Source organism: Dermacentor albipictus, chromosome 2 (genome assembly GCF_038994185.2).
Source record: "Dermacentor albipictus isolate Rhodes 1998 colony chromosome 2, USDA_Dalb.pri_finalv2, whole genome shotgun sequence".
In the NCBI taxonomy this organism is placed as follows: Eukaryota; Metazoa; Arthropoda; class Arachnida; order Ixodida; family Ixodidae; genus Dermacentor; species Dermacentor albipictus.
The window spans coordinates 3322817-3349493 of NC_091822.1; the positions used below are offsets into that span (position 1 = coordinate 3322817).

At 48.3% G+C, this 26677-nt stretch overlaps 1 protein-coding gene and 1 long non-coding RNA gene across 2 annotated transcripts in view; one reads left to right on the forward strand and one right to left on the reverse strand.

The window, feature by feature from the left end:
* LOC135921121 (uncharacterized) overlaps positions 1–18218 on the reverse strand; it is a 43737-nt gene extending 25519 nt beyond the window's left edge. The window contains exons 1-2 of the long non-coding RNA XR_010570460.2: positions 18076–18218; positions 11696–11736 (exon numbers count right to left, since the gene is read on the reverse strand). This is a non-coding gene — a long non-coding RNA (uncharacterized lncRNA). The remainder of the gene's footprint in view (positions 1–11695; positions 11737–18075) is intronic.
* LOC135921120 (4-pyridoxate dehydrogenase-like) overlaps positions 1–26677 on the forward strand; it is a 337516-nt gene that overhangs the window by 195636 nt on the left and 115203 nt on the right. The window contains exon 10 of the mRNA XM_065455439.2: positions 22015–22231. Coding sequence (XP_065311511.1) covers positions 22015–22231 — 217 coding nt within the window. The remainder of the gene's footprint in view (positions 1–22014; positions 22232–26677) is intronic.

The following is a 26677-nucleotide window of genomic DNA, read 5'->3' on the forward strand; positions in this document are numbered from 1 at the left end:
CTGGGAAGTGACCATTTTATTGTGGAGATTTCGCTGGAAGTTGCCACAGCCCCCCGTAGGGTATTCACCGTAGTAGACTGGGACGCCTTCCGTAAACGCCGGGGAGAGGACTTGGAGGAGTACGCGTCCTTCTAAGATCTCTTAAAGGGAATCAAAGAGGACGTCAAGGCTGTTACTAAAACAGTCGAAACTGATTTAAAAGTAAACAGGATGGATGCGCTCTTGGCGCACCTGGTAGAGGCCAAAAACTCCTAACTTCCCAGTTGGCAAACGCAGAGGCTCAATCGGAGGCTGCGTAAGAAAGCAGCGATGTTAAATTGTGAAATCGAAGCGTATTGCCAAGAGTTGAGCAAGCAGCAATGGAACGAGGTTTGCTCGGCAGTTGACGGACAGATGCGTACGGGAGGCAAATGGAACCTAAGCAACTGTTAGATGACTCCCAATCCAAAACCAACCAGGGCCTAGCTATTGATAGAATAATTCATGATCTTAAAGGAAAGGGGCTAACAGATGTAGACAAACTTCAGAGCCTAGCAGACAGGTATCTCCCCGTAGGCCCAACGGGGAACGAGGGCTACCCAGAGTATACAGGCGAAACCATGGAGGAGCTTGATGCTCCGGTGACTAAAGCGGAAGTCAGAAAGGTGCTACACCAGCTAAACGGCCGCTCAGCCCCCGGGCCGGATGGCATTTCCAACAGACTCCTGCGTAACCTAGATGAGAAATCAACTGAGAAGCTTACGGAACAGATTAACCGCACGTGGGAAACTGGCTGGGTCCCAGAGGACTGGAAAACGGCCTCTGTTGTCCTCATCCCGAAATCAGGTAAAACACTCACACCAGAGAATCTTAGATCAATCTCTCTCACGTCCTCCGTGGGCAAGGTGGCTGAGCACGTCTTCCATGAGAGAGTAATGAAATACATCGAGGAACGAGAACTGTTGCCGCATAACATGGTAGGCTTCACGCCCTCTCTATCCTCGCAAGATATCATGCTTCTCATCAAAAGGCAGATAATCGACGTTAACACCAGGGATGTCAGAGGCATTTTAGCGTTAGATCTCGCCAAAGCCTTTGATACCATTACACACAGATTCATTTTGGAATCCATCTCGCACCTAAACTTAGGGAAACGCTTTCACGCTTACGTCAGCTTTTTCTTAAGGGACCGTAAAGCCACTATTAAAATCGGTCAACTAAGATCCGACGAGTTCAAGTTAGTGGCTAAGGGCACTCCGCAGGGTGCAGTAATATCACCCCTTCTTTTCAATATAGTGACGAAAGGCCTCTCGGGAAAACTGGCTAGGGTCGAGGGTGCGAATCATGCGCTGTATGCGGACGACATCACCGTTTGGAGCGGGAGGGGGGTCCGAGGGGGCCGTGGAGCATCCCCTTCAGGAGGCCTTGGATACTACGGAAGAGTACTTAAAAGGGACGGGACCCTGTCTATCACCCTCAAAGTCAGAACTACTGCTTTATAGACCGGATCGAAGGGGCAATAGGCACTCTATCCCTCTCGAACAAATTCCTATTAACCTATACGCTGAATCTGGTCAGATGATCCCTAGAGTCGAAGTGGCCAGGATTGCAGGTCTGATCCTATATGCAAAGGGGAGCAACAATCAAACTATTATCCGCGTCAAGGCAAAAACGGAAAACATGCTCCGATTAATCACAAGAGTCTCGAACTACAGAGCGGCCTCAGTGAGAGCAATGTCCTTAGGCTGTATCATGCGTTCCTCATGAGTCACATAAACTACGTAGCATCGGCGCTCAACTGGTCCCGCTCGGAGGAGGCCAAAATTGATGCGCTGATGAGAAAAAGCATTACACACATACTGGGAATTCCCACTAGCACCAGCACGGAGAAGCTCCTGCAATTAGGGGTTTACAATACCCTGACGGAGGTTATCGAGGCACAAAGAACTGCACAAGCCGTCCGCCTCTCGTCTTCGAAGGCAGGCACAGGCATATTAATGTCCGCAGGTCTAGCCCCCTTGGCGGTCGACGAGAATGCCATCTTGCTCTCTCACACCATTAGGGCAACCTTTCAAGTTAGCCCTTTCCCTCGCAATGCAGCTAGACGCAAGGCACGAGCCCCCTCTCTCATTGACTTTCCGCACAAAAGCCTGCAATTACCTACCTATGTAGATGCTGCCCAGTATGGGCGCACAGATTCATTTGTAGCTGCTGCAGCTGATCCTCACGGGAAAATTCTCAATGCAGCTTCGTTAAGACACACCACGGTAGCGGCGTCTGAAGAGGCTGCCATCGCGCTAGCTATGAATGACCCCTCGCGGCCTTACATCTACACTGACTCGACATCAGCCATACGAGCCTTTCCATCTGGCATAATCTCGAAAGAGGCGGCGGCTATAATCAAGCAAAGACCGCCTGATGCTGTTCACACTATCGCATGGTTCCCGGCGCACATGGGAACCAATGTACATCCCAGCAAACCCAACCCGAATGAGCTAGTTCATGACCAGGAGCGAGGTCTAACATTCCGCAATGGTCCTGATACGCTAAGCAGTCGGGATTAAGAGCATCACTCTGATCCTCTACTCTCTTTTATTGAAATAGTTAAACACTATCAGCTTTGGCGCAGGCGATTCCCGCTGCCAAACCCACAGCTAACTAGACCTCAATCTTCCACATTGAGAATCTTACAAACGGGATCTTTCCCTTCGAGAGGAAGGTTTAGCCGCTTTGCTCCGGACATCGACCCACACTGCCCCGAGTGCAATGAAGCGTATTGCTCGTTAGCGCACATGCTCTGGCAATGCTCTGCGTTACAAAACGCATCTTTTAATAAACAAGAGGACTGGGAAGAGGCCCTTAAAAGCGGCGATCCCCAGGACCAACTAAGGGCTGTCCAAAGGGCCCGCGAACGGGCGGAGGACCATGGTCTTCCAGCCCCAACGTGGGAGCGGCCCGCAACTACGACCTAGTAGTTCCTTAGGACCTCAGTAAAGTTTGTTGACTTACTGACTCACTTGGCACCCTCTGCTGCGTCGCAGGTCTGACCGCCGCCGTGGTCAGTTGCTTCGCAGCTGCTGGGGACTGAGGGCCGGGGTTTGATTGTTATGTTCATATAGGAGGTTGTGGCCAAGTACTGCACTAGGGTGGCCAATGCTGCTCTGGTGAGAAAGTGCGTTACCGGTTCTGGTCATCGGGATTAGGCCACACTCCAGGCTTGTTTAGGCAATTTTATCAACACGCGGATTTTTCTTTTTTTTTTAATCCGGTGGAAAATTGCGAGACACCGGGATTCGAACCATGGACCTCTTGCGCGTGAGGCGGGTGTTCTACCTCTACGCCACCACTGCACTTCTGAGAACAAATTAGGAACAAGCAAATGCAAATTTATACAATATTTCGTCACACTTTGTCTGTAAACTGTCGTTCCAGTCTGATAATGTTCTGGGGAAAAAAAGAAAAATTTAAACGCGTCACTTTGAGCATAATAAGGTGTTATTGAGTCCGGATGATGCTGTCTTGTGTGCCGTGTTATTGCAGGCGTTATGTAAGTCGATGGTTTAATTTCAAGCCTATTGTTGAGAAGAAGGAAAATGAATTCAAGCCTTAGCAGCTTTCGGCGTGGTTCAAGAGTGGGTATAGAATTTTCTGTCATAATTTTAGAGGGAGAGTCCAGTCTTGTGAATTCATGAAATATAAACCTAACTGCCTTTTTTGTATATTTTCAAGAGGCGCGATATTTGACTTAGTGTAAGGATCCCATGATATACATGCGTACTCTAACCTTGGTCTAATAAATGTAAAATAACACAGTAATTTCACATTAGGAGGGATATTTTTCAGTTTGCATCTGACGAAACAGAGTTTGCGGAAAGCAGAAGAACAAATATCATTAATGTGTATGTTCCACGACAATCTGGAAGTCAAAGTAACACCTAAGTATTTGTAATTGTTAGTCTCACACAGAGCTGAAGAAGCTAGCGCATAAGAAAAATTGGGTGTTTTTTTTTACGAGTAATACGAAGAAATACGGATTTATCAGCGTTAATAAACATACTCCATTCATTGCACCACTTCAATATGATGATTTAAATTCTTTTCGAGGACAGTCTGATCATTCTGAAAAGTTATGTCACTGTACAAAATACAATCATCGGCAAGCAGCCTAATTTGCACACCAGGAGTTATGGTTTTAACAATGTCATTTATATACATTAAAACAGTAAAGGTCCCCAGACACTACCTGGGGCACCCCTGATGTGACTGGGAGAGTGACCGAGCTATGTTCACCAATTGTAACGTACTGAGTGCGTTTGCTCAAGTGAGCAATAATACAGTTTATGTAAATGTCAGGTATGCCATTAATTCTAAGTTTGAAGATTAATTTATCGTGCGGAACCTTATCGAAGGCTGTTCTGAAATCTAGGAATATTACATCCATTTGGCCATTATTGTATCGAGATAAAGCAAACGAATGAATCACTGATACCAAATGCGTTACAGTCAAATAACCCTTTCGGAAGCCATGCTGAAACTCCGCGAGCATATTGTTTAGAGCCAAGAACCAAGAAATATTTTCGATAGTTTGCCACGATGCGCTATATATATATATATATATATATATATATATATATATATATATATATATATATATATATATATATATATATATATATATATATATATATATATATATATATATATATATATATATATATATGTAGTATTACGATATGCTCAAGCGATGCTCAAGAAACGAGCCGCCGCGAGAACGACGACGAAGTTGGTCGGTGCGCTTGGCGCGAGCGAGTGGCAGCCTGGCTGCCTGGCTGCCTGGCTCCAGTCTAAATAGCCTGTGAATAGCCTCTTCTGTCTGTCTTTCCACACGCAACATTCTGGTGGAGGTCAGCGATCCCCGTCCTCACCAGGGAAGTGGTCGGCACACCGAGCTTGTCACCATGCCTCCCGGTGACGCGCCCACCTCTGCAACGGCTTCGGCATGTACCACTGCTCCAATCGTCACGGTCGCCCCACATCGCGACCCAGGTGTGTTCTATGGCCTGGAGGACCAGGATGTTGACGACTGGATCAAACTCTATGAACACGCCAGTGCTAATAACAGGTGGGACCCAACGATTATGCTCGCCAATGTCATCTTTTATCTCGGCGGCACCCCACGCGTGTGGCACCAAACGCATGACGACGAGATAACCAGTTGGGACAATTTCAAAGAGAAGCTACGGGAACGTTTCGGCAACCCCATTGGGCGCAAGGCTGCCGCGAGGGAGGCTCTTGCGTCTCGTGTACAGTCATCTACGGAGCCGTACGTTTCCTACATCCTCGACGTCTTAGCTTCATGCCGCAAAGCTGGCGATGGTATGTCCGAAGCCGATAAAGTGCCACATATTCCAAAAGGCATCGCCGACGACGCTTTCAATTTGCTTGTTTTCGGCAATGTCTCGACTATCGACGCCATCATCAAAGAATGCCGTCGCCTTGAGCAAGCTAAGAGCCGCCGTATCACACACCACATCACACGGCTACCCAACACTGCTGCTACGTCGACATGTGAGGGTCGACCACGTCAGACCACCACCTGTGACGACGTCACCAGTATTGTTCGCCGTGAACTCGAGGCCACCTGTTCACCAGCTTTCTCCACGACGCCTCCCGATCCGCCAGCAACCACCATTGCGATGATCCAGGCCGTCGTCCGATAGGAATTTCAGAACATGGCTCTGAACTCTGTGTGCTCCACGTCTCAACCCAGCGATTCCCAGTTCTCTAGCGGCCCTCCTCGTCCTCAGCAGTCCTTTTCCGCCACATCTAGACTCGGAATCTTTCCGCCAGGCTATTTAGACTGGACTATAATTACAGGCTATTTAGACTGGAGCCAGGCAGCCAGGCTGACACTCGCTCGCGCCAAGCGCACCGACTAACTTCGTCGTCGTTCTCGCGGCGGCTCGTTTCTTGAGCATCGCTTGAGCATATCGTAATACTATATATATATATATATATATATATATATATATATATATATATATATATATATATATATATATATATATATATATAGCGCATCGCCGCAACCCGTCTCATTGGCGTACCCCTGATGACCGGCCGATCTGCTTTCACTGCTGTCGCATCGGCCACGTCGCTCGTCACTGTCGCAACCGATGGCCACCAACTCCTCCGATATACACCGCCGCTTATTCCCGCACATTTGGACCTTCCGTTCCCTATACCAGCCGCCATGAATCCACTGCCGCTGATGCTCCTGCTCCGAACCTTCGGTACAGCCGCTCTCCCTCACCTCGACGCCATCGGTCTCGTTCGCCCCAACCCCGTCGCTTCTCTTCGCCGCCTATCGCCTCCCGGATCCAGCCGCAAAACTAGGCACTGCAGCTTCTGGAGGTGAAGCTGCATTATCGACCCTGCCCTCAAATCCTCTGCTCACGTTACCGACGAACCCAAACCTTCTTGACGTAGACGTTGACGGCTATCCTGTCACGGCACTCATCGATACAGGAGCACATCTTTCAATAATGAATGCTGCCTTCCGACGACGACTCAAAAAGCTCCTCACCCCAGCGTCGGCCCGCGTCGTACGCGTTGCGAATGGCAGTACTGTGCCTATCATCGGCATGTGTACGGCACGCATCAGCATCGCCGGCCGCCACACTCCTGTCCTCTTCACCGTAATTGCTCATTACCCCCACGACCTCATTCTCGGCCTTGATTTTCGCTCCGCACATTCCGCGGAGAGAATATTCCACACACACACACACACACACACACACACACACACACACACACACACACACACACACACACACACACACACACACACACACACACACACACACACACACACACACGCACACGCACACGCGCACGCGCGCGCACACACACACACACACACACATATATTTATTTATTTTTTTATTTATTGATACTGTTGACCCTCGCTTGAGGGTCGTTACAGGGAGGGAATACAATGTACAACAATGTACAATTTTGCACAACATACAAAATTCATATATCATAATCATCAAGTTGGGTGCTCCTGACAAAAGATGTCGATAGAACGTTCGAACTTGTGCACGTCCGATTGCTCGACAACTTCAACAGGCAAACCATTCCAAATTTCGATCACATCAGGAAAAAAAGAAAAACGAAAAGCATCAACACGTGACTCGTAAGGCTTGATGGATCGTGTGTGGTTTGTTCTCGCGCTCCGTTTTCCCGGAGGCTGAATATATCTATTTGATTTAATCTTAAAGTGCTCTTGAATTATTTGAAATAAAAGCTTTAGTCTTGATTTTTTCCTTCGATTTTCAAGTGACTCGAGCCCACATGAGTTCAGCATTTCCGTCACTGAATCCCTTCTTCTGTATCTTGACGAAATAAAACGAGCGGCCATTCTTTGAATTCGTTCCAGTTTATCTTTTAGGACTTTTTGGTGCGGGCTCCAGACAACACAAGCGTACTCCAAGGATGGGCGGATGAATGTTTTGTAAGCTATCAGCTTGACATCTTTTGTTGCATGTTCCAATTTCTTCCGCAGAAAGTAAAGTTTTTGGGAAGCTGTCGAGCACACATTATTAATATGTTTATGCCACTGCAGATTATGTGCAATTGTAACACCTAAATACTTGAAGGTATCAACTTTTTTTAGATTATTTTTTCCAATATTATAAGAAAATAGCTGCACAGTCTTCTTATTAGTTATATGCGTAAAAGTTGATTTTGTGTAATTAATTTCCACGTCCCATTTTTCGCACCAAAGATGCAAGGAATGAAGGACACGGTTTATTCTAATTTGGTCGGTAGCTTGTGTTATTCGAGAATAAATTAAACAGTCGTCTGCAAAAAGCTTCAATTCTACGGGAGATTCGGTAACCTCGTTAATATCATTAATATAAATTAGGAACAGTAATGGAGCTAAAACCGATCCTTGAGGAACGCCAGAAAGTACTTCTAGTGTAGAAGAAAAACAATCATCCACATGCACAACCTGCCTGCGATTGTTCAAATAGGCTTTAATCCACTTAAGAATGGTTTCGCTAATTCCTGCTCTGTATAACTTGAAAAGTAATTTACTGTGTGGAACCTTGTCAAATGCTTTTGCAAAATCTACGCAAATGACATCTATTTGTTCTTGGGCATCTATGGCTGAACTAAAATCATGTATCGTTTCTATGAGCTGTGTTATGGTAGATAGCCCTCTTCGGAATCCGTGCTGATACTGATAAAAGAACGCGTTATCCTCGAGGAAAGTTAGTATATGTTTACTTATGATATGTTCTAATAGTTTACAGCTGATACTTGTCAGGGAAATTGGGCGATAATTATTTGCGAGTAGTCGGTCGCCGTTTTTAAAAACAGGTGTTACGACTGCGCACCGCCAATCTTGTGGCAACGAGTTAGTGTGTAGGGATTTTGTAAAGATTATTGTCAAGAAAAATGATATCCACTCAGCGTATCGCTTTAAAAACTGGGTTGGAATCCCATCCGGCCCGCTAGCCTTTTTAGAATCCAAAAGTAACAATTGATTAAACACGCCGGCCTGAGTCACGACCAGGTCTTCCATCGAACATGAGAGGGAGGAAGGCGGGTACGCGTCAAAGTCGTCATTGCTTGGTTTAGAAAAAACGGACTGGAAAAAGTTATTGAAATGATCTGCTATTTTTGTTTTTTCTGTTACTATGTTGTTACTAATTTGAATTCTATTTATTTCCTCTTTATTGCCACTAAGGTAAAGCCAAAACTTCCGAGGTGCCGTTTTAACGAAGCTACATAGTTTTTTATTAAAAAATTGCTCTTTTGATTCCATCAGAGCCGTTTTTAAACTCTTTCGTAATTTCGATACCTCAGCTGAGCTGTCTTTTCTCCTGCGCAGCCTCTTTATCTTGCGCTTGATGTGTATAATAGGTCGATTAATCCAAGGGTTACGGGGTTTTATTTTCTTTTGTCGAGTTGGAATGAATCTGTCAACGCAATGTTTTATGATATTCTTGAAACGTAGCCATAGATCTTCAAGTGGTTCACAATCGCAGGCAAGTTCGAATTCACTATATGACATTTCTAGAAAATCTTGAATGGATGTGTCGTCTGCCTGCCTATAAGCCTTAAATTGCACAGGTACAAAGGGTTGGCCACGAGTGTTTGTTCTGATCGGAATGTGCACAGAAACCATTTTATGGTCAGATATCCCGTCTTTAACAGACACAGTATAGTCACCCACTCTGCCCGAGAGAAACACCAAGTCCAAAAGTGACCGGGATTCGAGTGTTACCCTCGTGTCTTCTTCCACGATTTGTTTAAGATTGTGCGAAAACATTATTTGCAGCAGTGCTTCGGAACTAGAAATTTCAACGTTCCCAGGTATCAGTCTGTCCCAGTTGATGCCTGGCAAATTAAAATCTCCGGTCATTATTAGTCTGGTGGTACGGTTCAAGTGAGTGCATAAGAACATATTAAGGTCATCCAAAAACTCTGGTGAAGTGGCAGGCGGCCTATACACTGCACCAACAAGGTAAGTAACACTCGCATAAGTAATTTTGCACCAAACTGTTTCAGGCAAAGTGCACTCGACCGTTACTGCATCTATAGATCTTTTGACAATGATTGCAACACCCCCACCACGAGTATCCCTGTCCCATCTGAACATCTGGTAATTTGGGGGTACCATACAGTGACTAGGCACACCGTTGTTTAGCCATGTTTCGCTTACGACGAGTACGTGTGGACTTTCTGTCAGTAATACATATTCTAATTCGGTTACTTTGTTAAAAAGGCTACGAGCATTCAAAGATAAGATTCGTAGCTATGACGGGGTGAGTTCAGGCATTGATTCGCCGGAATTATCCGAGGTGTCAGAGCCATCATGCGAGTTGCCTGCTTTTCTAGTGCGTTGCTTGAACTTATCTCGGGAGTTCAGGAGCGAGCGTGCGTTCTTCTCGTTGTCCCATGTGTATAACTTGTCATTTATTTTGAGCTTGTCGTCGATCAAAAAGACTTTCTTGCCCTGCGCCCTTTCAGCAGAGGCACTTTCCCACAACTTCCTTCGCACCGCTACCGTTTCCTTTGCATAATCATTGCTTACACTAACCGATTGTCCTTTCAGTTTATTGCAGTTCTTTAGCACTTGTTGCTTTTCTCTGCTGTCATAAAATTTCATAATAATTGGTCTAGGTCGTTCTTTGTTCTTTTTCCCTATACGATGAATTTTTTCGACGGTTTTTACTTCAACTCCCAGCGTATCGTGAAAAATTTTATCTATGACAGCTGCCTTTAACTCCGTCTCTGAATCGCCGATTTTTTCAGAAACACCAAAAACCAGCAGATTGTTACGACGACTATAGTTTTCATATTCAGTCAGTTTCCTGGCCTGTTGCTGAACTGTTACCTCAAGATATTCAATTCTTTTGTTCAATTCTTGTATCACTGCCAAGGAATCAGTCAGTCTATCAGTCTTTTCATTAAGTTGACCAATATCCTTGCTGATATTAGTCAACCGGCAGTCAGACGCGGCTTGATTATCAATAATCGTCTGTAACAGTTCAGCTGTCCTAGGCCCGGGGTTTTCTTCTATGTCTCCCGACATCAACAGCATCAGCACGGACCAACAGTCAATAGCAATGCAATGAAGCCTACCAGGGCACGGCAGGACAACTAAAAATCTATTGTCACTATGGTAACAGCAGTCTGTGGATGAGGAACCAACCTGCACAAACAGCAGCAGCGGGTGAGCCATGCTGTCCGCAGGCCAGATGCCGTGCCCTCTGATCTGGTCGGTGTCGCGTCGTTCCTTAAGTAGATCGGCTGCTGGTGACGTCACACCTCGTGGTCGATATCCCTTGAATGTGCTGTTGCTTGTAACGTGGCCCGCGCAAAGCATCAATGGTTGTATCACGGTGATGTTGGTCGTTGATACCGGGGTGGGCGTTGCATGCAAAATCCACGGCAGAACCTGCACAAACAGCAGCAGCGGGTGAGCCATGCTGTCCGCAGGCCAGATGCCGTGCCCTCTGATCTGGTCGGTGTCGCGTCGTTCCTTAAGTAGATCGGCTGCTGGTGACGTCACACCTCGTGGTCGATATCCCTTGAATGTGCTGTTGCTTGTAACGTGGCCCGCGCAAAGCATCAATGGTTGTATCACGGTGATGTTGGTCGTTGATACCGGGGTGGGCGTTGCATGCAAAATCCACGGCAGAACCTGCACAAACAGCAGCAGCGGGTGAGCCATGCTGTCCGCAGGCCAGATGCCGTGCCCTCTGATCTGGTCGGTGTCGCGTCGTTCCTTAAGTAGATCGGCTGCTGGTGACGTCACACCTCGTGGTCGATATCCCTTGAATGTGCTGTTGCTTGTAACGTGGCCCGCGCAAAGCATCAATGGTTGTATCACGGTGATGTTGGTCGTTGATACCGGGGTGGGCGTTGCATGCAAAATCCACGGCAGAACCTGCACAAACAGCAGCAGCGGGTGAGCCATGCTGTCCGCAGGCCAGATGCCGTGCCCTCTCGCATATATATATATATATATATATATATATATATATATATATATATATATATATATATATATATATATATATATATTGTCATGCATGACGAACATGAAGACTAGTGAACGTGCTTGCGGTCCCGAGTGGGGAAAAGAAGAAGAGGAGGACGTTGAGTTGATCAACCAGCTGGCCACTCTTACGCTCACCTGGAGACGCGCTGCTGAGAGAAATACCTCCTGTGTTGATCCTGAAAAACAAAGTGCGCATTCTTGTAGATGATGTCCCTGTGATAGCTCTGGTAGGCACAGGTGCAATAATTTCGTTCATGAGTGTCTCTTTTAAACACGTGTTAGGGTGAAAGGTTTTGTTTAAATGGGACGAAGATCAAAGTTCTGTGGAGTGAGTGGCGAGCCGCTGCGACCTATTTGAGTGTGTAGTGCGGACGTGTTTTTGAGAGGCCATGTTATTACGACAGCGTTTGTAATTATTCCTCGGTCGACCCATGATGTTATTCTCGGCATGGACTTCTTGCGGGAGTGTGGTGTCGCACAGGGAAGGTATTCATAAATGGTAGGATTCCGTCAGGACCCCTGCAGAAACCTGTAGATCGCGAAGCTACACTGTGTGTTTGTGGTGATACGGTCGTACATGCATCATCTACCGTTTGTGTTCCCGTCGTCTATTGCGGCGCCGATTCCGACAACTTCGATGCTACAGTAGAACCGATGCACGTTAACTGTGAAGGAGAATGTGTTGGTGCCACATTGTGTGGTGTCGATCGAAGGCGGACGCACTGGCTTATGGACCGTCAACTGTACTAAGGAGCCCGTGATCTACCAAACGGCATGAAATGAGCCTTCGCCAGGGAACACGCGTCCTTATCAGTGGCTGAACTTACAGATGTGCCTGAAGAACTTGATGGCCACAGTTCGGAAACGGCCCTTTTGTCGATGGTAAATAAATCGCTCAGCATGAGTGAACACCGAAAGTTAGTGGATGTGCCTTCGAAGCACGTTTCGGTATTCTACTTTGCGCAGAAGGACAAAATACCTGCAGTCCCCGCGTCTCGAACACGCCATACCATCGACACGGGTTCAGCAAATCCGATTAGACAAAAGCATTATCGTGTTTCACCATCAGAGCGCCAGATTATCAATGAAAAAGGGAGTCGTACAAGAGTCAGCGAGTCCGTGGGCAGCTCCAGTGATTCTTGTTAGAAAAAAAAGATGGATCTTGGAGATTTTCGCGTCGACTATCACCGCTTGAATGCTGTAACGAAAAAAGACGTGTACCCACTCCCACGTATTGATGACGCAATAGACTGCCTTCATTCCGCCTCTTACTTTTCCTCGGTAGATTTACGATCCGGTTATTGGCAAATTCCGATGCATCCTGATGACAAGGAGAAGACTGCTTTTGCAACCCCTGACGGGCTCTTTGAATTCAATGTGATGCCATTTGGACTGTGCAACGCTCCAGCAACTTTCGAGAGATTTATGGACAGTGTTCTGCGCGGCTTGAAGTGGAACATCTGCCTGTGCTACCTCGACGATATCGCCATCTTTGGCCACAGCTTCAGCGAACTCAACTCGCGTCTGTCTGGATATTGTCCTAAACTGCATCAGAAACACTGGCCTAGTTTTAACACTCCAAGAAAGGCCACTTCGGAGACCGCCAAACCCTTGTGCTTGGGCACCTCGTCGATAAGGATGGCATCCGCCCTGATCCCCAGAAAACAGCAGCCGTTGAAGCGTTCAGTGCGCCGCGCTCTGTCAAGGTGCTCCGTAGTTTTCTGGGGCCTTGTTCCTATTTCCGCCGCTTTATTCCTAAATTCGCCGATGTCGCGTATCCGCTGATATGCCTGCTACGAAAGGACACCCCCTTTGAGTGGACTCCGGAGTGCGACTCTTCTTTTCGGCAGTTGAAGTTTCTGCTGACATCACGACCAGTTCTTGAACACTTCAGTCGTTCAGCTCCGATGGAGCTCCATACGGATGCCAGTGGCACAGGTATTGGTGCCGTCCTAGTTCAACGCTACGGTGACCGCGAACACGTGATCGCATATGCAAGTCGCTCATTAAGTAGGCCCGAGCAGAATTACAGTGTCACGGAACAAGAATGCCTCGTGGTAATATTTGCCGTGCAGCGGTTTCGTTCTTACCTGTATGGACGCCCCTTTACAGTGGTCACCGACTACCACTCATTGTGTTCGCTTGTGAATCTTCGTGACCCTTGTGGCCGCCTTGTGCGCTGGGCGCTCCGACTGCAAGAATACAGCATCACCATCTCTTATAAGAGCGGTCGACGACACGCTGATGCGGACTGCCTCTCGCGTATGCCACTTAACACTATGGACTGTGACACCGACGATTTCGATCACCTCGTGGCTTCTGTGTCGCCGCGTTTTCCAGACTCCGACTGTTTCAAAGCCGAACAGCGAACAGGCGATAAATTAACACCGCTCTTCACCGCTACGACCGCCTCGACGACAGCAAACCATTTCTGTGCACGCGATGGACTCCTGTATAAGAACTTTTCCAGCACTGGCGCACGTTTTCTCCTAGTAGTACCGGAGAGCCTTCGCACAGCGATTCTGAGTGCTATGCACGACGACCCTACGTCTGGCCATTTAGGTTCGGCGAGGATGCTCTACCGGATTCAGTAACGCTTTTATTGTCCTGGAATGCGACAGTCTGTTGAGACGTATGTGGCCAGCTGCATGCAGTGTCAGCGCCACAAACGGCCATCTACTGCTCCAGCTGGTCTCCTGCAGCCGATCCAGCCTCCAAGCACGCCTTTCCAACGAGTGGGCATTGACTTCCTGGGCCCTTTTCCAAAATCACCCAAGAGAAATCGTTGGATAGTTATTTGCGTCGACTACCTCACACGCTACTTCGAGACGGCGGCTGTGCCCTCCGCAACTGCCACTGACGTTACAACATTCATGCGGCAGTATGTCATCCTGCGACATGGTCCACCTCGCGTGATCATCAGCGACCGTGGACGACAATTCACAGCGGATGTCGTAGAGGAGCTGCTTCGTTTGTGTGAATCGCACGTGCGTCACTCGACACCATACAATCCACAAACGAATGGGCTTACGGAGCGCACCTACCGAACAATTGTAAACATGCTAGCTATGTATGTTTCCTCCGACCACAAGAACTGGGATGACGTACTGCCTTTTATCACGTACGCGTTCAACACCGCCAAGCACGAAACTACCGGCTATAGCCCTTTCTTCCTGCTGTACGCACGGCCACCCCGGTACACAATCGACACTGTTTTCCCTTTCTGTAATCACGCAAATCCCACTGTCGCCGAGACCCTCTACCTTGCCGAAGAAGCTCCTCGTATTGCTCGGTTACGCACTTTGGCATCGGAGGACGGATCAAAAGCACGCCACGACATTCGCCACGATCCGGTGAGCTATCGCCCTGGTGATCTAGTCTGGCTGTGGACTCCAGTACGGAAACGCGGGTTATGCCAAAAGCTTTTGGCCACCTACTGTGGACCGTTTGTTATTATTGACAGACTTACGGAAGTCACCTATAGCATAGCTAGCCTCACGGTGAGTGGTAGAAGAGCTGTCAAGACTCAAGTGGCCCATGTCGCTCGCTTGAAATTCTTCACGTCAAGACAAATGGTTTGACTCGCCCAGTGGACTTCGTCTGCGACGAGAGGAATGTTACGCATGAAGAAAATGAAGACCGGTGTACATTCTTGCGGTCCAGAGTGGGGAAAAGAAGAGGAGGACGTTGAGTTGATCAACCAGCTGGCCGATAAGTGTTCACAGTGAAGTAGACACGCGTATGAAGCGGTTTATTGACGTTTCGGCCGGGGTCCGGCCTTCATTCTGATGAAGGCCGGACCCCGGCCAATACGTCAAAAAACCGCTTCATACGCACGTCTACTTCACTGTGAATATACCGGGTGTCCCAGCTAACTTGAACCAAGGGTTTAAAAATGAAATATTGGGGTCAGGAGAGTGAAACTACCTGCATATTGGTGACAGGCATTTGGCGCACCACAGGAAATTTTTTGTATTGCAATTACTTAACTAGTAATTAAGATAATTTTTTTAAAATTTTTAATATTGACTTTAGACACTAAGTGTGATTCGCAAAGTTGGAGAGCACTTTCAGAAACCCCCATTCCATTATTCGCCATAAAGAAAACCTTACGTGTACCTCTTTTTTCGAGCTCGAAAGAAAGCCCGCGAAATACAAAAAAATACCACGTGACGAGCGCATTCGCGCGCCGCGATCGTGCTGCTCTCAACCGTGCTTTCAGTGAACGAAATCAGCTCCGGTATTCATTCGGCGGCCCCGTTTCAGAGGCAGGCCGATATCTTGGTGGTGGTTTCTTCGGCCGTGTCAGCCAGTTCGCGCGTGACGGTGTAAATTGCAGCGAGTGCGCTGCGCTTTGCAGTCGCGATAAAGACTGAAAGCACTGAAAGTTCACTGAAAGCACGGTTGAGAGCAGCACTATCGCGGCGCGCAAATGCGCTCGTCACGTGGTTTTTTTTGTATTTCGCGGGCTTTCTTTCGAGCTCGAAAAAAGAGGTACACGTAAGGTTTTCTTTATGGCGAATAATGGAATGGGGGTTTCTGAAAGTGCTCTCCAACTTTGCGAATCACACTTAGTGTCTAAAGTCAATATTAAAAATTTTAAAAAAATTATCTTAATTACTAGTTAAGTAATTGCGATACAAAAAATTTCCTGTCGTGCGCCAAATGCCTGTCACCAATATGCAGGTAGTTTCACTCTCCTGACCCCAATATTTCATTTTTAAACCCTTGGTTCAAGTTAGCTGGGACACCCGGTATGTGTGTGTGTGTGTGTGTGTGTGTGTATGTGTGTGTGTGTGTGCGTGCGTGCGTGCGTGTGTGTGCGCGTGTGTGCGCGTGTGCGTGCGCGCGTGTCTGTGTCTGTCTGTCTGTCTGTCTGTGCGCGTGTGTGTGCATGTGTGTGCGTGTGTGTCTGTCTGTCTGTCTGTGCGCGTGTGCGTGCGTGCGTGCGTGTCTGTCTGTCTGTCTGTCTGTCTGTCTGTCTGTCTGTCTGTCTGTCTGTCTGTCTGTCTGTCTGTCTGTCTGTCTGTCTGTCTGTCTGTCTGTCTGTCTGTGCGCGTGTGCGTGTGCGTGTGTGTGTGTGTGTGTGTGTGTGTGTGTGTGTGTGTGTGTGTGTGTGTGTGTGTGTAATTCTAGCTACCCGTGTGCTTAGATTTAGGTGCACGTTAAAGAACCCCAGGTGGTCAAAATTTCCGGAGTCCTCCACTACGGCGTGCCTCATAATCAGAAAGTGGTTTTGGCACGTAAACCCCCCCCCCCCCAAAAAAAAATAATAATTCTAGCCATGCAACTTACCCGCACTATCTATGCCATTTTGCACCGTTATCTAAAGCGTTACAAAGGACAAGAGAGATCTATTACTACTAACGTGTTATACCTTACGTCACTACAATAACACAATAAGGATTAAATGGACACTTTTTCTCGTTAAGCTAAAGGATCGACAACTTTATTGCCTGCTGAAACTCTACGTAGGTTCGACATTCTTTTTTTCCACTGAACTGAGCCGTGTGGCGTTCATTCTTTCCTACTTTCCTTTATTCATTGTCCTATTTCGCTGTATACAGTACAATCTCGTTCATACATTTTGGAACGAACCGGGCGAAGGAACGTGTTTACCGGAAAAACGTACGATCCGGACAACCAAAAAGAAATAGCACTTTGTCCCGAAAGGCTAAGCACCGATTGCGATACCAAAATAGTATAGAGCTGAAGCAAGGATAGTAGTTTTATCGGCCGTGTAAACTTGTAGACAGTCGCTTACTAACTAAATTAACAATTATAGAATGCGTAAGCGTGATTCTACGAGGACGTAGAAAGGAACAGACACGCAGGGGCAGCGCTGTCTTTGTGTGTCTGATTCTTTCTACGTCCTTGTTCAGTCGCGCCTACACATTCTATCATGGATTCAAGCCAACCAGCCCGCCAACACATGTTAAGTTGTTTCCTGCAGTGACCACAAAACAATTCGTGAAAAACTAAACGATTTTGATAATGCCAACATAACCACATGAATACCACATCTATTTATTTATCGCCTTGTTGGTACTGTGTATATGTTCCGTCTTCTTCTTTTTTGAAATTTTCTTTTTATGTACCCATTACAACTAATGTGCACTTTATTATGTAACTTTCTTATGAAGCTGTTCGACTTTGATACACGCCCCCCCTTATGTATTGCCTTCGGGCCCTTAAGGTTGAATAAATGAAATGAAATTAACTAGCACCGTGTCACGCGCGTCCAGTAAACATCGACACATCTAGTTAGATGAGTGCGGAAACGCGCTGCCAAAGTTCTGGAGTGAGGAATCGCGGCAGCAGCAAGGGAATTAACCTTCATGCATTTCTCGCTTCAACGCGAACGAGACGTCGAAAGGAAAGCGCATACGAAGCTATCGGCACTGCGCGCACTCTGCAAACATCGCAGATCGCTTTGAAGATGAGGCCCGCGCGGGAGCGCACTTTGGCCACGTCGCAGATCGCATTCAAGACACACGAGCGCCGACAACGCTTACCTACGGTATCCGCCAAAGGCGCCTACCACGGCGTTCATGATTCGCGTGGGCAACGCCATAGGAGACGCCGCAGTTGTCTCCACTCTGTACGGAGCGTTAAGCGAAGAGGACATCTAGGCACTCATGCAGCCGTCCCCGAATAACGCCACTCCCTCCTCGGTTGACCCCCTGTCTTCTTCTTCTTCTGCGTGATTTGGGAGACGGAAAATACGCTCAGTTCTGCAGCCCATATGGGAGCACGGCGCAGCGTAATGAGGATGGGGGAGGGGAAAGAAAGATGAGAGGATAGAGGGAGAAAGGGAGAGTAGGTTTCACGCAGCAGACGTCAGCATCATCCGGGGGCGATGGCCGGCGCTCGGGCAGAGGCCGTGCGAGGCCGAAGTCTACTGGCGATCTAGGAGCCCGTTTGAGTACACATATTCAAGCAGGCTTGCCAGTGCTGGGAGGTGGTAGCGGGCCGGGAAGAGCAGGTGTGTCTTTGAGGTAGCCGGGAGTCTATACCGTTGGTAGGTGGCAGTGACTGGAGCGCGCTCCTGGGCTAATGCAGGACAGGTGAAGAGTAGGTGCTCGAGCGTCTCGGCGTCACCGCACCTTCTGCAGTCCGGCGAGGCGATGCGTCCCTTGGCATGGAGCCTAGCTGCCGTCCACACGGAGCCTGTGCGCAGACGAAGGAGTGTGGAATGGTCCCGTCGCGAGAGGCTGTTTTCAGGGAGGAGTTTTGGGGCGCGGTTGGTTGTGAGCGGCTGTTTGAGTCTCTGCCTGGAGAAGTCCGATGCTGCGACTGCTCTGGTGAGTGGAACGGTCGGGTGGTGGGCGGCCTTAGCAAGGAAATCCGCCTCCTCGTTTCCAGCGATCCCCACGTGGGAAGGCAGCCAGTGGACGGAGATGGCTACCCCCACTGCAGAGAGGGCCAAGATTTTTACTCTCAGGAGGGTCTCAGTCACTCCCCTTGTCTCGCGTGACAGGAGAGGGCACGCGTTCGGGCCGTGTTCCTCGCTCGCGCACGAGAGCCGCGTTCGCCGACTTTCACTCATACGGAACCCCACGGCGACACAGACGGCAGAAATACGCCTGGAGTGTTCATATAATTGCTAGCGCGAAAAAATCCGAAAAGCTCAAATATTATTGACGTCTACGTAATGCGAAGCGTCGGGCGGATCGTTCCGGCGCGAGTCGCCAACGCGTCCCGACGGCCCGAGACGCGATTTGTTGTTTTCCTATTCGCAACATTCAGTTACCGGGGAGCCACCACACGGGAACCGCCGAAAGCAGTCATCTGGTGACAGGAGTGAGTAAGTGAGTGAGTGAATAAACTTTATTGTAGGTCCGGCGAGGACGCGAACTCGTCGCGCACCCGGCTAGTCCCACGTCGGGACCGGCAGGTCTAGCCCACCGGCCCGGTCGCGGGCACGCCGGACAGCCAGGATTTGCTTTTCCAGAGCGGGGCTACGCAGAAGCGAGTCCCACTCCTCCTTGATGAACTTGGGGTATGTCGACCCGCACTCCCAGAGCATGTGGGGTAGAGTGGAGGTCTCGCCGCAGGACAGATCTGGTGACAGGACGAACACATGCCTGGCAAAAACGCGCGAGCTGTGCTTCGTCGACGTTGTCTTTCACGACTTCTTGCGCGTGCGGAAAGTGAATAACGAACGATACTTTCGGAACATCACCGTGGAACTTACACGTTTCAAAAATGGGAACCAGAAGAATAGCATGTACTTGGTTCCAGAGAATGGGCTCAGAGCCGCAATGCTGAAACCGCACCGTAAAAGACGTCGTAAGCCGGCATGATTTTCCTTCAGACAAGCGACAAAAGTAAATCAATGGGCGGTGAAAAGCTGCATTGGAAACTCTATTTTCGAATTTAAAACCCCCGAATGAACCTCACTAGATCACCCATTAAACAGACCTTCACACACGTGTGGCCAGGATGTCTGCAAATAAAGAATGCTTGTATTCTTCGTTCGTATAATTCAGGCTCTTAACTGTTCCTCCTGAGGAGAACCACTAGCTTTCGTGGCATTCTATACCGATCAGTGTCAATCGTAAGTGCCCCGTCTGATCGGTGTCATACGGGCACTTAGGATTGCGATCAAGCCCGACTGCGACCAAATCCCTCGATCGCGACTTGCTCGTTTGCGAAAGCTGCAGAAAGCAGCCATTTAGGATTTAAATTAGATCACAGTCGGGCTCGATGGCGATCGAAAGTGAACACGTGCCTGGTTCAATGTGTCATTGATGTCTACGGATATATTGACTACGAGGCACCGCATTCGTCACCCTCTCGGCGCTTGCGACATTATGCACTCAAGCGCGAGCTGCTTCCTGAACGGGAAGTGCAATACCATGCAAAATGATTCGATAGTGGGCAAGTGGCGGCAACCAGCGACCAAAGCTACACAGGCGGCTATGTCTCCGTGCAGGTGATCACCGGATCGGCAGCCATTTTGGATAGCCTATAGCCGGTGAAAGTTGCGAATAGGTCTTGCGGCTTTAGATGTGAATGCGGCGTGCGAGGGACCCGGGCAGATATTTTCCGGTACAGGAATAAGAAACTGTGCGCGCCGTCGTTTCCACGGGAGACGAGCAGCTATATACCGTTCTTGATCACGCGCGCCTTTACTTGTTCACAATAAATCTAGCGGCCGGAAAACGTATAGGACCGGAGTCTGTAGCAGGGAACGGCGGCACGTTTCGGTCATCGCCTGTGAAAAGCCCGCGCTACGCTTGCGAGAGCACGACACGCTGCAAGGCGAAGGTGCGTATCGCAATGGGATTAGCGGCTGCGGGTGCCGCATGCGACGATCCCGGAGAAATTTCGCTGTTACTGAAATGAGAAATTCAGTGCGCACCGGCGCTTTCACGGGAGACGGACGGCCGAGTATTGCGGTGAAGCTCCCGCGGCGCTCAGCAATGTATACGCTGTGCTCGATCGCGCGCTTTTCGGGCATACTCTTGTTTGAATCGGATCTAGTTGCTGGAAAACGTATCACACGATCGCAATTTGGTGGTGTACTGAACGTTGGTGCCGAAAAGTCGTGTTTTCCGGGAACGTATGAGCCGGCAAGGAAAATGAGCATGATTCTATTGGGTCATTTTTTGTGTTATCGATTGCGAACATTGGCACCGGGAAAACGTACGTAACAGAAACGTATCATAGAGGTTTTACTGTATACTGTGCCTTTCTTTGTCAATGCCGGCCTTTCTGAGTGCGATGTTTTCACTCCATAAGTTATACCAATTATTTAGCTCAAGTTGAGGTACTGTTGCAGTTTCTCCTTGCACGCAGGCTGGGGCCATACAAGATCGTATAAATGGAGCACACTATGCTAGGGTAAACTTTGTTTCACGCCATGCGTTTACACGGGTTTTCGCCATAAAGATTCCAAGAGCGTAAGCTCCGAGAAGCTCATGCTTTCAACGTGGCCGATCGCTTACCAGAGCAAACACCGAGTCAATTCAAAGACCATGGTTCGCATTCAGATAATTTGCAGAGAACCTGCGAAATCAAACCCGGAGTCCAACATTCCAGATAGTTTTCCTTATTTTCACGGCCTCACTCGCGCAGATGTTGACGAATAGGCTCTTGTTAGCTCCAGAAAAAATAATCAGATGAAGCGGTTTCCCGATTGAAAAGTTGTACTGCACATTTCTATGACGTTGCTCATTGTACGCTTTGTGGAACTTTTCTGCCAGAGGCGCAGCCTGTGGAACATTGAATAGCCATCGCTGTAATAGAGGAGAACCTGATTTGTACAGTTTCCATCTGCCCGCTCGTACAAGTTTCGCTTTCGGTGAACGGATGCTTAACTCTTGGTTTCTAACACGCGTTCCATCCAGCTTTACACTTGACAGTGATGCACTGCCGGAAAGCTTTACTTCTGGCACCGGTGCGTCTAGAGTTGCATCCCGAAACGTGGCCACTTCCCTCCGATGCAGGGCTTAAAGTGTGCAAGCAGATCGCCGACTCCGAGGCATTCCGTGCGCACGGCGGCAAGTTCTGGACGGTCCCATTCCCGGGCTGCGAGCAGCACGTGCAGTTCAGTGACGAGTACTGGCGCTGCCTGGCGCTTTCCTTCGCGGCCACTGCGGCGCATCCGGCGGGCACGTGTCGCATGGGCAGCGACTCCCTCGCCGTCGTCGACCCTCGGCTCAGGTAGGGCATCTGCAGAGGCACCTTCAAGCGGTCTATTGGCGCTGCGATGCTGACAATAATGCGAAAACTTTATATGCCTTATTACATGAAAATCCGGCGTTGTAGCCGGCAGCGTGGCCGAGTGATGGTACCAAAAATGGCCGACGGCAAAAAGTCACCTTTAAATATTCGACTTGTCAAACTTCTGAAGCAGGTTCCTGCAAACAAAGTAAATTAATACCTTTGAAAAAATTATTAGGTAAACTTCGCTCTGGGCTTCGGGGGCGCGAGGCGAGCAGGCTTCCCCGCCGCCACGCCGGCTCCTCGGCGTCGACCGAGTGCATGCGTCGTTGCGCACGTCACGTTGCCAGTGGTTTGGGTGCCATATCGTGACTGCATGCAATAGAAAGCATTAATGCCAAATAGAATGCCGGTCCTTCGAGTTACGAACTCCTCGATGAGCAAGCGAGCGCGTTGATACGTTCTCCTTTGACCTTATACCGAGGGACAGTGGAAACGCAGGCTTGCGCGGGTTTGGAACGCGCAGAAAAAAAAAAAACATTCACCAAAGTTGTTCCAACAAATTTCTCATTCCCACACGTGAGCAGTTTCAAGTGTCTCTGCAGAATTTTTAACTGCCCATCGCGAACAATATAGCAGCTTCAGCTACAAAGAAAATTGCACCATGTGCGAAATGACCAAAAAGGTACATATGCTTGATTGGTTGTCAGAATGACAAGTGCTGCATTTTCCCAAGCCAGACCTTGGAAATGCTTTCCATTTTCTTTCGAAGATGCATACGCGACCTTATGTTTCACGCATTCAACAGGGAAAGGGCGTTATTTCACCTCATCATCATCATCAGCAGCAGCCTGGTTACGCCCACTGCAGGGCAAAGGCCTCTCCCATACTTCTCCAACAACCCCGGTCATGCAGGGATGGCATGGTCATGGCCATGCCGTCCCTGCAAACTTCTTAATCTCATCCGCCCACCTAACTTCCTACCACCCCCTGCTACGCTTCCCTTCCCTTGGGATCCAGTCCGTAACCTTTAATGACCATCGATTACCCTCCCTCCTCATTACATGTCCTGCCCATGCCCATTTCTTTTTCTTCATTTCAACTAAGTTGTCATTAACTCGCGTTTGTTCCCTCACCCAATCTGCTCTTTTCTTATCCCTTAACGTTACACCTATCATTCTTCTTTCCATAGCTCGTTGCGCCGTCCTCAATTTGAGTAGAACCCTTTTCGTAAGCCGCCAGGTTTCTGCCCCGTAGGTGAGTACTGGTAAGACGCAGCTATTATACACTTTCCTCTTGAGGGATAATGGCAACCTGCTGTTCATCATCTGAGAATGCCTGGCAAATGCACCCCAGCCCATTCTTATTCTGATTATTTCTGTCTCATGATCCGGATCTGCCGTCACTACCTGCCCTAAAGAGATGTATTCCCTTACTACTTCCAGTGCCTCGCTGCCTATTGTAAATTGCTGTTCTCTTCCGAGACTGTTAAACATTAGTTTTCTGCAGATTAATTTTTAAACCCACTCTTCTGCTTTGCCTCTCCAGGTAGTGAGCATGCATTGCAATTGGTCCCCTGAGTTACTAAGCAAGGCAATATCATCAGCGAATCGCAAGTTACTAAGGTATTCTCCATCAACTTTTATCCCCAATTCTTTCCAATCCAGGTCTCTGAATACCTCCTGTATACACGCTGTGGATAGCATTGGAGAGATTGTATCTCCCTGTCTGACGCCTTTCTTTATTGGGATTTTGTTGCTTTCTTTATGGAGGATTACGGTGGCTGTGGAGCCGCTATAGATATCTTTCAGTATTTTTACATACGTCTCTCCTACACCCTGATTCCGTAATGCCTCCATGACTGCTGAGGTTTCGACAGAATCAAACGCTTTCTCGTAATAAATGAAAGCTATATATTAGGGTTGGTTAAATTCCGCACATTTCTCTATCACCTGATTGATAGTGTGAATATGATCTATTGTTGAGTAGCCTTTACGGAATCCTGCCTGTTCCTTTGCTTGACAGAAGTCTAAGATGCTCCTGATTCTATTTGCAATTACCTTAGTGTATAGTTTGTAGGCAACGGACAGTAAGCTGATCGGTCTATTATTTTTCAAGTCTTGGGCGTCCCGTTTCTTATGGATTAAGATTATGCTAGCCTTCTTCCAAGATTCCGGTACGCTCGAGGTCATGAGGCATTGCGTATACAGGGTGGCCAGTTTCTCTAGAACAATCTGCCCACCATCCTTCAACAAATCTGCTGTTACCTGATCCTCCCCAGCTGCCTTTCCCCTTTGCAGATCTCCTAAGGCTTTCTTTACTTCTTCCGGCGTTACCTTTGGGATTTCGCATTCCTCTAGACTACTTTCTTTTCCATTATCGTCGTGGGTGCCACTGGTACTGTATAAATCTCTATAGAACTCCTCAGCCACTTGAACTATATCATCCATATTAGTTATGATATTGCCGGCTTTGTCTCTTAACGCATACATCTGATTCTTGCGAATTCCTAGTTTCGTCTTGACTGTTTTTAGGCTTCCTCCGTTCCTGAGACCATGTTCAATTCTATCAATATTATACTTCCTTATGTCAGCTGTCTTACGCTTGTTGATTAACTTCGAAACTTCTGCCAGTTCTATTCTAGCTGTAGGGTTAGAGGCTTTCATACATTGGCGTTTCATGATCAGATCTTTCGTCTCCTGTGATAGTTTACTGGTATCCTGCCTAAGGGAGTTGCCACCGACTTCCATTGCACACTCCTTAATGATGCCCACAAGATTGTCGTTCATTGCTTCAACACTAAGGTCCTCTTCCTGAGTTAAAGCCGAGTACCTGTTCTGTAGCTTGATCTGGAATTCCTCTATTTTCCCTCTTACCGCTAACTCATTGATCGGCTTCTCATGTACCAGTTTCTGCCGTTCCCTTCTCAGGTCTAGGTTAATTCGAGTTCTTATCATCCTGCGGTCACTGCAGCGCACCTTGCCGAGCACATCCACATCTTGTATGATGCCAGGGTTAGCGCAGAGTATGAGGTCTATTTCATTTCTAGTCTCGCCGTTCGGGCTCCTCCACGTCCACTTTCGGCTATCCCGCTTCCGGAAGAAGGTATTCATTATCCTCATATTATTCTGTTCCGCAAACTCTACTAATAACTCTCCCCTGCTATTCCTAGTGCCTATGCCATATTCCCCCACTGCTTTGTCTCCAGCCTGCTTCTTGTCTACCTTGGCATTAAAGTCGCCCATTAGTATAGTGTATTTGGTTTTCACTCTACCCATCGACGATTCCACGTCTTCATGGAAGCTTTCGACTTCCTCGTCATCATGACTGGATGTAGGGGCGTAGACCTGTACAGTCTTCATTTTGTACCTCTTATTAAGTTTCACAACAAGGCCTGCCACCCTCTCGTTAATGCTATAGAATTCCTGTATGTTACCAGCTATATTCTTATTAATCAGGAATCCGACTCCTAGTTCTCTTCTCTCCGCTAAGCCCCGGTAGCACAGGACGTGCCCGCTTTTTAGCACTGTATATGCTTCTTTTGGCCTCCTAACTTCACTGAGCCCTATTATATCCCATTTACTGCCCTCTAATTCCTCCAATAGCACTGCTAGACTCGCTTCACTAGATAACGTTCTAGCGTTAAACGTTGCCAGGTTCATATTCCAATGGCGGCCTGTCCGGAGCCAGTGATTCTTAGCACCGTCTGCTGCGTCGCAGGTCTGACCGCCGCCGTGGTCAGTTGCTGCGCAGCTGCTGGGGATTGAGGGCCGGGGTTTGATTGTTGTGTTCATATAGGAGGTTGTGGCCAAGTACTGCACCAGGGTGGCCAATCCTGCTCTGCTGAGGGAGTGCGTTACCGATTCTGGTCACCGGGATCAGGCCACACTCCAGGCCTGTTTGTGCAATTTTACCAACACGCGGATTTTTTTTTATCCGGTGGACGATTCCATCTGAAGACCGCAGAAGACCAGCGAATCTAGAGCTGATAAAGTTTTTCACTCACTCACTCACTATCCGGTGGAAAATTGCCGGCACCGGGATTCGAACCACGGACCTCTTGCACGCGAGGCGGGTGTTCTACCTCTAGGCCACCGCTGCACCTCTTCTTCACCTATCTTCCCCGAAAAAATTCCAACATCGAAAGGTAGAGGGCTGAATAATTCTGCCTACGCACGGTTTAATTGGGTGCAACTTTAGAAGTCAGCGACATTTGCCTTCCAATGGCGGATGTCGACGAGCGTCCACCAATGGGCGCAGTCTTCAGACTGGCGTTGGTTAAGGATATTGCGGCAGTGCTTTCTCCATTCGGACTTGAATCCCTGTGTGCAGAAAATAATTTGTCGAATCGCGAGAAAAGACGAGGCACAATTTGTCCGATCAACAAATGCGACAGACCTAGCCCACCACTGCGGGCTGAACGAAACAAACTGGTTCTGCTTATCC